The 12,764-nt window shown below is 40.9% G+C and overlaps 1 protein-coding gene across 2 annotated transcripts in view; it reads left to right on the top strand.

Annotated features, from left to right (window-relative positions):
- MOB4 (MOB family member 4, phocein) overlaps positions 1-12,764 on the top strand; it is a 91,914-nt gene that overhangs the window by 67,509 nt on the left and 11,641 nt on the right. For both annotated transcript variants that reach the window (XM_083153562.1, XM_083153563.1), the window contains one exon: positions 3,021-3,100. In XM_083153562.1, coding sequence (XP_083009688.1) covers positions 3,021-3,100 — 80 coding nt within the window. The remainder of the gene's footprint in view (positions 1-3,020; positions 3,101-12,764) is intronic.

A 12,764-nucleotide genomic window follows, 5' to 3' on the forward strand; every position in this document is an offset into this window, starting at 1 on the left:
GACTGGAGCAAGAGTGGAAGCTCAATGCGTTTCAACGAGAGAATTCTCTAATATTACTGCAATGTCTGTTACATTATATAATTCATTATCTAAATCTTTTAGGGTGTATGGAAATAATCGGCCCTGCATTCGCAAAAATAGTTCAATGCTCTTTGCAGACAGGCGTTTTTCCCGAACCACTAAAGGAAGCAATAGTCAGACCACTTCTTAAAAAAATCTAATTTAGACCCTGACTGCATGACCAACTACAGGCCAGTATCAAATCTTCCTTTTCTAGGAAAGGTTATTGAGAAAGTGGTTGCAACTTAACTTGAGACCCACCTGTCAACCCATGACATTTATGATCCATTCCAGTCAAGATTCAGGAGAAGACATAGCACAGAAACAGCTCTGGTATGTGCTCAATGATCTTCTAAATGCAAGGGATAGAGGAGACTGTTCAATCCTAATCCTTCTGGACCTCTCTGCAGCATTTGACACCATTGACCATGGGATTCGAATTGAGCGCCTGAAGAATTTCTGTGGCCTGGGTGGCACAGTCCTGGTTCAAATCATTTCTCGCTGGCAGGTCACAGAGTGTCATCTGGAGTATACTCTTCACCACCAGTGCCGTTGTCTTGTGGTGTCCCACAGGGTTCTATACTATCTCCCATGCTTTTTGCAGTATACATGCACTTGGTGACATAATCAGATGTCATGGCCTGGTCTACCACTGCTATGCAGATGAAACCCAACTGTATCTGTCCTTTGCTCCAGGCACCGATAACACAATAAGAACCTTAAATGGCTGCCTAGCTGAGCTCCAGGAGTGGATGAGTTCCAGTTGGCTGAGACTGAACCCAGATAAAACAGAAATCCCGATGATAAATCAAAAGGACAAGATGGCAGCATAGCCAACTGACAGGTCTTAAACTGGGGGGCACAGCACTAAAAAACTCTGATCACGTGCGGAATCTTGGTGTGGTCCTGGATAGTGGCCTGACACTTAAACATCAGGTGTCAGCCACAATCAAATCCTCATTCTTTCATCTGAGAAACATGGCCAGGATCAAGCACTTAATTCCCTCAGAAGACCTGCCTAAAGTCATACATGCATTTATATCATCACGACTAGACTACTGCAATGCTCTCTACCTGGGTCTTCCAGCAAAAGAATTGCACCGCTTGCAGCTGGTACAAAATGCAGCTGCCAGACTGTTAACTAACCAGCCCCGCTCCTGCCACATAACTCCCATTCTCTACGCCCTTCACTGGCTACTTGTAAAATCGCGAATTGTTTTCAAGATTGGCTTACTCACTTTCAAGGCCCTACATCACCAAGGCCCAAGGTACCTGCAGCAGCTGCTGATTTCTTACTGTCCTACTCGACTACGACGATCCGTTGAAGAAGGACTACTAACAGTACCCAGAATATCCCTGAATTCATCTGGGGTCGAGCTTTCAACTTTGCTGCTCCAACTCTATGGAACACAGTGCGAGAAGCCCCCACTGCAGAATCCTTTAAAAAAAATAGACTAAAGACGTACTTATTTACTCAAGCATTTCACTGACATCTACTGTTAAGCTTGTTTTGAATTTCGAGCTGTAAAGACAATGGTGAAGCACTTTGAGTCCTATTGGGAGAAAAGCGCTATATAAATATCATTATTATTATTATTATTATTATTATTATTATAATAATAAATATATTTAATTATTCAATTGTGACAGTGATTTATTTAGTCAAACCCCAGCGCGCTGTATATTTCTCTTTTTTTCATTTTATATACTTTAGGAAACCTTACACACTCCCATATACAGCAGCTATACTTGTGGTTCCTGGTTCTTAACAGTTGACAGGGACACAGTTTGCACAAGTGCACCGCATCCCCTCGCATGCTCGCTGGGCACACCATGCTTCGGGCACAAAGCCTCATTGCGCTCGACACTTTATTTTAATCTCCCTCCACACCCTAGTGGATGGTAGGTCATGAAATACCACCTGTCGGCTCAAAAAACAGTGGAAAACCCCATGTCGGCAGTTTGACTGACCTAGACCATGACCTAATGCTTGTGTCGAGCTGACGACCTTGTGCCATGTCGACCTTCCAGTATGTCGACCTAATGACTGCCAACCATCTTTAGGTCGACCAACCAGACCGTATACCCTCCGGACATAACCTACCAGCACACCATATATCTCTACATCTCCATCTCTCTCTCTCTCTCTATGATGGCACATCACAGCATATAGCGGTACCTTTGGCACACTGGGGCAGATGTATTAAGCTTTAACAAGAGATAAATCCAAGGGTGATAAGGAGAGATAAACTTCCAGCCAGTCACCTGCTAACTGTCATGTTACAGTCTTGAAAAAAGTCATTAAGGAGCTGATTGGCTGGACGTTTATCTCTCCTTATCACCCTTGCATTTATCTCTTGTTAAGGCTTAATACATCTGCCCCAATGCTCCCTCCTGGTGTCTAGGGTCATCAATTGGTACACTCCTGAAGCGATGTATAAAAAAAAAGTTGAGTGTCAGTACACACACTTTTATATAAATTGACTTTTGTGCCAGTAGAGTGTGTGTTTTGTGTATTTACATTTAATTGTATGTGTGGGTGTTTTTTTTTTTTTTTTTTTTTAATCTTTCATTACGAGACTGTTTCAATAAGCGAAGTTGCATGCAGGTATCTCATTTGCATAGCTGCGAACAGCCCCGAGGCAGCTGTTACGCTCATTTCTATGCTATTTTATTATACTGTTTTTGCTAATGATATTTGAGTTTCATTTGGTCTGTTTAATATTGGTATAAGTAAATATAATTTGTCTGTAAAATATAATTTGTCTGTAAAAATATAATTTGTCTGTAAAATATAATTTGTCTGTAAAATACCAGAACCTACCAAATCAGCAATGGATATCTATACCAGGTTGAACTAGATGGACGCAAGTCTTTTTTCAGCCTTACCTACTATGTAACTATGTAATAAAAAGGAGAATCGCCTCTTTTAACCAAGTTATTTTTTTGTTTGTTTTTAGTGCCCTGCTATAGATTACACAAGACACACGCTTGACGGTGCTGCATGTCTTTTGAATAGCAATAAATATTTTCCAAGCAGGTAAGTACTTTGTTTTGTTTTCGTACCAAAGACCCTATAGAGCAAAATATAATGTTTAGGAATATATAAGCTATAAAATCATTTAAACCGGGGTGCTTTGGCAGGGCCAGATTTGTAATTTATCCCACACTCCGCTGCTCCTTGCTTCCTCACTCTTTCTTATGGCCCCCATACATCAGCAATCACAATTAATTGCTTCTCAGATCCAGTGATCCCCCCCCCTCCCCAGATAAATGGTTTCTGTAATCTATTTGACACATTACAGATTTGTTTCAGTGATTGGCAGATTTTTCCTGTTAGAATGCCCACACATACAAAAATGAAACTCCAATAAAACCAGATTATTAAACCTGTTTAAAAGTCTGATTCAGCAATCAATTGGCGATCCCTATTAATTTTTGATTGGGATCGCCAAAAGAAGGAGCCCACACATTAAAGATTAATTGTGACAATCCTCTCCAGAATGGAGGATTGTCACAATTGCTGATGTATGGGGCCCATTAGTCTCCTATCACTGTTTCTCACCACAGCATGCACTGAACCCCTTTTTTTTTGTCAATTTATCAAATCAGATTTCTTACATGAAGTCAATAGTCTTTAAAAAGTAAACACTATCAATTATATCCACAATTAAATATGTGTAATGTAAGTTTTTCTGTAATTGTAAGCAGTGAGGCCATCTGCCCCAGGGCTGTTCAAATGTTGGTGGTCTATAGCCATCTGGCCATGCACAGCTGCTGCATATATATGGCTAGCTGAGGGAGTCGAATGCTGTGTACACACGGTGCAATATGATTGCTAGCGATATATTGCTAGCAATATATTGCCAGCAATCATATTGCTCAGTGTCTCCTTTTCATCAGCGATGAAAAGGAGACACTGCTACGGGGCGGAGGGGGAGTGCAGCAGCAGCAGACGCTGCTGTCACTTTGAAGGGAGGAGGGAGGGAGCAGCGGCACAGGGCTGGGGAGATCAATGCTGATCTCCCCGGCGCTGACCTCCGTGAAGGGAGGAGGGAGGGAGCAGCGGCACTGGGCTGGGGAGAACAATGCTGATCTCCCCGGCGCTGACCTCCCGGCACAGCGATCGCCGGGGAAAGCCGCTGGTCGCAGGAGCATGCTCCAGCTACCAGCAGGGAGTGCACACGGGAGCACGTAGCTGGCGATTTATCGCCAGCTGCGCTCCAAATCACTGGCAATATGGTGGCTCAGCGACCATATTGCCAGCGATTTTACCTAATATTGCTCCCGTGTGTACACACCATAATAGAATTTTTCCCTCAGCCTCTCTATTATAGCACTTTTTAGCAGCCATGCAGTAATGCCTCACAATCTTGGAATGTGCACATGCGCGATAGTCACTGTCATGTCTGTGCATGATGACGGATGTCAATGCAGAATCTCTTGCAAAATAAAGTGAGAAAGAGAAGGTCATTTTCCTGGCTCTGGGGGAAGAGCTGTGGACAGTCTGCTATGAGGCAGTTTGTTGTAGGGGTTGCGGTAATCCACTTTAAGGGACTACACACCTATTACAAGTTGCTGCTACAGGTTTGGGTGCACTGTACAGCATCATATAAGTCTAAAAACAAATTCCCAGTGCATACCTTGTCAGTCTTAAATAACTATGCAAAAAGGGATTATGTTAAAGTATATCTTCTGGAATGGAACATTTTTAAAAGCTCCCTTAGTTATTAAACACTATTAGTCTCTATTATATGCATTTATAACACTGATAAACGCATCACAATATATTGCGTTTATGGTGTTGTGTCTAAGTGGGCCACATTAATAATTCATCACATATTCAATGTGATCTGAGTGCAATATTAGTCCCAGGATTGCATTGCAATATGCGATCACTACTTTTCTATATTAACCAGAAGTAAACGTGATTTGTCTCAGCGCTTTAGATCTGCTGGTGGTAAGTAAACACAAGTGGTGACCCCACACCACAATGGAACAGTGAAACAAAAGATAATGTGTCTATAACACAGTGTTCAAATCCCTCCTGCAATCTGTGAGGAATAATAGAATAAAACATTACTATTTGGATAAGGGCAACTCCTCTTCTATATATAAAACAGATATATAATATATTGAAAAATATTTTTTTATATATTTAAAAGACATTCATATAATAAATACAGATAAAATTGGTCATCTAACTATAAAAACCATTTAATTTCAAAATCTTTATTAAGACCATGAGGATGTAAAGTATTAAGGTTATAAATGTATTTCATCTTTTCTCTAGCTAATTGGGAGGCTTTATTCTTTTTTCTAAGGTCATCTTTTATTTCCTTGATACCTAAAAACCTCACAATATTGCCTACATTAGAGTTATGCACAACCTTGAAATGTTGAGACAAACTGAGTCTCCAGACTTTTTTTGATATTAAGATGTTCAGTTATTCTAGTTTTAAGAGGTTTAGGTGTACGACCAATATAGAAAAGGTTACATAAACATTCAATGGCGTAGATGACATTTGGTGTGTTGCATGTAATAAAGTTTTCTATGACGAAAGTGATTTGATTTGATTAATCTTCAGTTCTGTGGTTTTCGAGTGACCTTCACATTTAACCAATTTGCAGCCTCTACAAAGGCCGCATCTATTAAAACCTTTCACGCGAATCCTACCATTAGGATTGGATGTAATAAAAGTACTATGTACAAGTTTGGGTACTTATGTAATATCTGGACTCCCATTTTTCTTATGAGACCGCGTCCCCTCGCGGGGCTCGCTGCGCTCACCACGCTTCGGGCACGGTGGCTCGCTGCGCTCGCCACACTATATAAAATCAACTCCATGCGTAGTTGGATAGTAGGGGTATGAAAAAATGGGGTGCATTTAACATGGGAGTCCAGATAATACATAAGTACCCAAGTTTGTTTCTAATGTTTGGAGCCGTTTTATAAATACATTTAGGGGCCCTTGGTAAATGGATGCCTATTACTGGGTCTTGTAGTAGAATTTTTCCAATTCCTCCTGAAGGATTTTTTCTTTTCTTTTTTTTTTGTGTTGAAATTGTCATTAGGCGCTTGTTTAGGTGATTTAGGTCTCAAAAGGGGGTTTCTATCTATTACCTCTGTTTCTCTTAGGGTATGAGAGATGGTGGGTACCCACTTTCAATGAATCTTTCTGCCATTTTAGTGGCCTGTTGTTTGTACACTGCAGTGTTAGAACAATTACGTCTAAGACATTTGAATTGGCCACCTGGGATGGCATTTAGCCATGTGTTATGATGACAACGGTCTCTCTGTGTATATGAGACAGTCAGTTGGCTTAGTGTACATTTTTGTTTCAAGGTGTCCATTGTTTTAAAAAAAATAGTGATATCCAAAAAATCGATGGTTGATTGGCTAATATTAAATGACAATTCAATATTTTAATATCATTTTTAAGATTTAGATGATCACAAAAAGCCTTTAGGTTGTCATAATTCCCTCTCCATATAAAGAAAATATCATCAATATATCTTGACCAAAATACCAGGTCCACACGCCATGTGTTCCTCTTCCCAGAGGCCCATGAAGATGTTCGCATAGCTTGGGGCGAACCTGTGTCCATTGCTGTCCCCACTTTTTGGGTATAGAAACTACCATCAAACATAAAATGATTATTATTCAAAATCAGATTAACACTTTCAGTCACCTGAAGGGTCTACTATTTACACTATCCATATACCTTTCTGAAGTATTCCATTGGTATTTGAGGCAGAGAAGAGTCACCCTTATCCAAATAGGAACATTTTATTCTATTATTCATCACAGATCGCAGGAGGGATTTGAACACTTTATGTGAAGAAGTTTCTATTTATAATGGTTGTCCTGCTCTCTATTTGGATTTCTTCTCTGTAGAGGGGCCAAGTCTGGTGGTGTGCTAGCCGCCACCAATGACCTACTGATTTAATACTGATTTGTTGTGAGGATACACACTGGAAATATGCCAATCTCCATGCAACTAATCTCTACAAACTGTCTGAATTTAATCAGAGGCTTCTTGACCTATTACATGAAGTGCCAAATGTCATTGCCTCTCCTTGTTTGCATGGACAGGATCATGTCAAGGCTGTACAAGATCTGTCTCCTGAATGTGCAAACCCTACCGCCAGTACTGTTGAGCATGAATATAACCTGAACTTATTGGAGGCTGATTTCCTTTTGTACTGGTTTTGCAGATATGTTCTCGGGGCCGCGCTCAGTTCAAAAAGCTCCCATATCTCTACAATGGATGTGTCCTCTTTACACTTCTGGTCCACTATGTGTATATTCTTCGCTGTTTTTTATCCTGTGCTAACTGGGACGGTACTGCTTCTGAAGTCTTTTTTTATTAATGCAGAATTATGGTCGAATTAGAGGACATGCTCGTCTGCCTGGATAGTTTTACTGCCTGGATAGTTTTACTGCCATATCTATATTTCTTTTTTCATTTCTATTTCATTTCTATTTAATACACTTTTTTTTCCCTCTCTCTTTTCTTTCTTATGTGGCTGTGTTTCTTTATATCCTGTATGCCAATTTTTATTACATTTGTGAAATGTTTATTTCTTAGTGTGATGCGTGAGTTTGTAAAACTAAGTAGCAGGAAGGCAAAGTTAAGTATATTCTGTCCAACATATTCTTACTTCACCTGTCTTTATGGTTACACTTGATATCATTATATCCCCTTATATCCATATAATGTGGGTAAGCTTTCCTAAGGCCATTAGTATTTTAGCCCCTGTCTGATAACCGTCTGCATATCCTTCATTACTTTTGAGTTAGATAAGTATTCGTATAGTTTAGAATAGTATTAGATAGGTAACATAGTGGGGTAGGGGTAAACAGTTTTTTTGGGGGGGATCCAGGTGCACCTAAGTTGGGAGTAGGTAGTACAGGGTGGGGGCTATGGGAAGGGTTATTTTAGGTTTTATTTTTGTTTATGGTAGCTAGGTATTCATGTTTTTTTTTTTTTTTTTTTCGTTATTGCAATTTGCCTCGGTGTATAATCATTCTATCCAGTGGTATCTTTCAGGGGGACTCACAGAAGCCTTACTGGGCCAGCAGTATGACAGCCATGCTGGAAACCGTGTCCTTTAGGGTTGCAGCAGACGGAGAAAATGCAGCAGGATCTTTCTATCCTATCTGCTAGAGTGGATACTCTTACTCCTACCCAAGGGCAACCACATAAACGCAGCTTAGCGGCCATTACTTCGGACTCTGAGGTTGTAGAAAAGGAGGAGGAGGAGCTTGACCCTTTAGAGTCTCATTCCCTATTAAAGGGCTTGGGGCCTTTAATTATGGCTATACGGAAGGTGCTAGAGCTTCCACTTGTGGACCCTATAGAGGGAAACCCCTTTTTTAGATCACAAAAGAGGGCTAAGATATATTTTCCTGAACAAAAAGATTTAGAAAACACATGTAAAGCTGCATGGACAAATCCTGAAAAAAAGATTTCAGGTTTCTAAAAGGTTTATATCTACCTTACCCTCTGATCGGTCAGAAGAAAGGTGTGGGAGGAACCCCCAGTAGTTGATGCCTCTGTCACACGACTCTCAAAGAAGGTGGTGCTTCCTGTCCCCGGTGCATCAACATTGAAGGATGCCGTTGATAAAAGATTGAAAATGTACAAAGCCAGCAGGGTATCACCGTGCCCAGTCCTGGCTAGTTGCTAAGGCTATATACACCTTGGCAACACAGGTGCAGGCAAGAAAGTCTGGTGTGAGAAGGAAAATCTTCCTGCGGATTTTAAGCTGGACAGTTTCAGGTGGTTTTTGCAGGCGGGTCTGGATCTCTGTCCTGCGTCTCGGATCTCTAAAGGTTCACATTTCGGCCTTGTCTGTGTTCTTACAGAAGAAATTGGCAATTCTGATTGAGGTGCAGGCCTTTCTCCAGGGTGTTCACTTCAACCTCCCTTTGTGCCACATCCGGCACCATGGGACCTAGAAGTGGGTTTTGAATTTTCTGCAGTCTTCATAGTTTGAACCTCTGGCAAAAGTAGATGTGAAGTACATTATGTGGAAGACCGTAATGATGTTGGCTCTAGCTTTGGCTAGGTGTGTATCTTAATTGGGAGCCTTGTTGTGTGAGAGTCCGTACCTCATCTCGACGGGAGTGGTGGGATCTTCCCGGGCAGCTGCCAGGGGGGTCTCGGTCTTACAACTTTGCAGAGCTGCGACGTGGTCAGGGAAACATGTTAAGAGTTACAAATTTGACGTCCTGGCCAAAGAAGATACCCAGTTTGGACAGGTGGTGCTGAAGAGGTCTCCATACATCCCCTCCCCTTGTTTATATTGTTAACCATTGCCTTGTGGCTACCATTTAAAGAAAAAAAAAACTTTTTCCAGTGTTATGGTTATTTGTTATGCTCTGCTGGAATGAATCTTGCATATCTCATTCTTCTCTAAAGTATGTCCATCCTCCTTTGGGCACAGTATTTATTTTCACCTTACCTGGCTTGTGGGTGGGGTCATAGAGGGAAGGAGTCAGAACACCCTGCTTGACGATCTTGTGTGCCTATCTCCTGCTGAGGATCCTCTATACCCCATCTTATTGAGATCCCAGTATCCCATATGGACTACGAAAAAAGGATTTACTGGTAGGTAATTAAAATATTATTTTTGATACCTACCAGTAAATCCATTTCTGTAAATCCGCCCTCCCAGCTTTTGTCACCTGCCAGTTTTTGTTCCTCTTGACATGCATGTCTTTCTTGTTCCCCCTCATTTCCATCTCCTCTCATTCTATATTTTCCTAACTGGGGGCTGATGGGTAGTAGAGGGGGAGAAGCCTTACACTTATAAATTCAGAAGTGCCCAGCTTCCACTAACCACCTCTATATTCATTGTACTCAAGTGGCCCCTGCGGATTCCAAGAAACCAGTAGGTTCCAAAATCCTGTTACAAAGATTTATATAAATAAATAAATTCAGAGCAAATTGCATTCCGATTTGATTCAGTAGTACCCACAAGTCTGGGGACGGGTCCTTTTGATAAGGTTTGCTAGTAGATTGGCTTATTTATTTCCCTATCTATTAAACATAGTCCTATTTGGTCTATGCTTGTTCTTTAAGAAAGGTATCTTGCTTTGCAAAGGTAAGCCTCCTTATGTGTAGGACTATATTGGTGTTTATAAGTATGATCAGTTAATGTGAGTATATTTCATTCTTGTAATCACAAAGTAATTCTCTGAGGATAGCCTTCGAGGCCCCAAAACATTGGCATATTGAGTTCCTGTTCCGAATTGTCCGTAACATAATTATGCAGTGTTTGCCTAATATTCCAAATACAATTGTCCACATAGATCACAGGTCATCAGGACCCCACAGAGTGCATGCTTTGCAGGTCTCCTCAAAGAAGCAAGTGAAATAATTAGCTCCATCTGTGGATGTTATAAAATGGGTCAGTCAGTAACGAGTGCACCTGTGGGGTGACCTAGAAAATGTGAATTGTGTTGGCTTCTGAGGATCGAGTTTGAAAACCACTGGCATAGATAAGATATGCAGGGAAACACCAAAATTTAGCAAAGTTAGTTGGGTTGTGGATTATTAGGTCGACACATGAAAAAGTTTGACATTCATAAAGGTTGATACAAGCTTTATATGGAAAAGGTCGACACAGGGTTATCACTTTTTTGGGTGTCTTTATCGACATGATAAAGATACCGCATCCCCTCGTATCACACCATATTAGTGCATTGCATCTGCTTTGAGCATGGCGTCTTGCTTCACACGGCACACTATAATAATCTACCTCTATGCCCACTTTTATCATAAAGTAAGAACAAGTCGGGTTAAATAAAAAATACAATTTCTGAAAACCTTGTGTCAGCTATTGACATGTTAACCTTTTGATTATGTCGACTTAGATAAAGTCAATTATTGCATTTGCCGACCTATTGCCGGTGGTTGGGACAAGTCTGTGTGCTAGCGTGGCTTAGGTGTGTGCAGCTTGGTGTGGTCCTGTTCAGCCTGGTGCCTGCAGCAGTGATGCATACGGACAGCCATTGCCGTGGCTTCTCAATCATACGTCCGCGTTGTCTGTGCATTTTGGAAGCACATCCAGTTTTCAGTATCGTGGTTTCCTGCCTATTTTGCATCTTATGCCACTGGACAGCCAAGGGTTCAGTGTTCCCTGTTGCTCCCATGGAAGATATGGTGGTTGCCTCGCCCCAGAAGACCGTAGTTACACTGCTGAGGTAGTACTAGCTATTCTTAGGCAGGGTACACATCAGAACGATTAAGGCTCAATTCCATCAATCTGGATCAAATTCCGACTGATTGGATGTAGATTGGGCATGTTTTTGCATGTTTAGATCCAATTCCGATCCGATGCGCGTCCCCGCTGTCGTTTGCTGCAGTTAGGATCTGTAAAAGATCCATTCAACTGGATACAGACTCAGATCGGATTGGGATCAGATTGGATGCAGATTATTAGCAGATCGTGTGCTCCAACAGATCGTGCAACCATCACACAATCTGCTAACGATCTACTAACAATCGGATCTTTCTGGTGTGTACCCAGGCTTAGTTAGTTTAGGGTTGTAGTTTGTATGGCTTTTTTTGTTCTTCTAATGTGTCTTCTAGTGCTAAGAGGGGGCATGCAAGAAGCACTTATCCAAACTCTGCCTGTGACCAATCTGTTGTGGGAAGCCTAGAGAAGTTATATGTGGATTATGGATTCTTTCCCTACCCCTAATACCTATATACAACTGCCAACTCTTATGGTGTGAAAGTCTTTTGTTTCTATGGAAGAATTCTGTAAAGGTGTAAAAAGATCCAAATCTCAGACCAGTCTAGATTATGATTTTGAAATCATGTCCCCCAGTATTTTGTCAGATGAATAAGTCACAATGTTGTCCAGTGTAGAATCTGGTAAAGTTTTGAAAGATGATAAAATGTTTATTTATATTTTAGTAGAAGTTGTCTTGAAGATTTATATAAATTAATTAAATGGGAACTCCGCACAGTTGGGGGCATGGTGGGATTTAAACCTATGACCTCAGTGCTCTGAGGCAGTAATCTAACCATTACATGTCTGTGCTGTCTTGTTAAAGGTTATAGGTTATATATTTCCAATACAGTAGCAATTAAATCTGGAGTGGCTATTGCTTCTGTTGCCTGAGATTGTGGTGTTCATATCTGCAAGATGATCTGCAAGAAATGGTGCTTAATAATCGTATCCGTAAGAGTATTCATCTTTTCAGAAAAGCAGTGAATTGTGTATGTGAACTTTTCTTAGATATTTTATATTTTTCCGCTAAATCCGTTACTTCTGGTGTCATGGCAAGAAGAGAATTGTGGCTGAGATCTTGGGCAGCTGATTCCCATTCTAAAAATAGGTTGACTTTGTTGCCTTATGAAGGACCTTTCTTATTTGGAAGTAGATTGGACTGGAGGAAGATGTATGGAGGGAAGTCCGTAAGATTGCCTCAGAACAGGATAAACTAATTTATGGAGGTGTTCTAGGCAACAGTATAGGCAAGCCAGATCGTACAGACCAGGATGTCCATATAGAGAAATATTTTTCAGGTATGTCCAGAGGTTACCAATTAGAATTCTTGAGCAAGATAAGATAAATTTGTGAATTGAACACTGCCAAGTGTCGGAGTGAATACCACAGCTCTACAAGAGTGTTTTAGAGAATTAATCAACTCCAGAGTGGTGGAGCAAGTTCCTTGGGCAGAG

The sequence above is a fragment of the Crinia signifera genome, chromosome 7 (assembly GCF_055691185.1).
Source record: "Crinia signifera chromosome 7, ASM5569118v1, whole genome shotgun sequence".
NCBI lineage: Eukaryota > Metazoa > Chordata > Amphibia > Anura > Myobatrachidae > Crinia > Crinia signifera.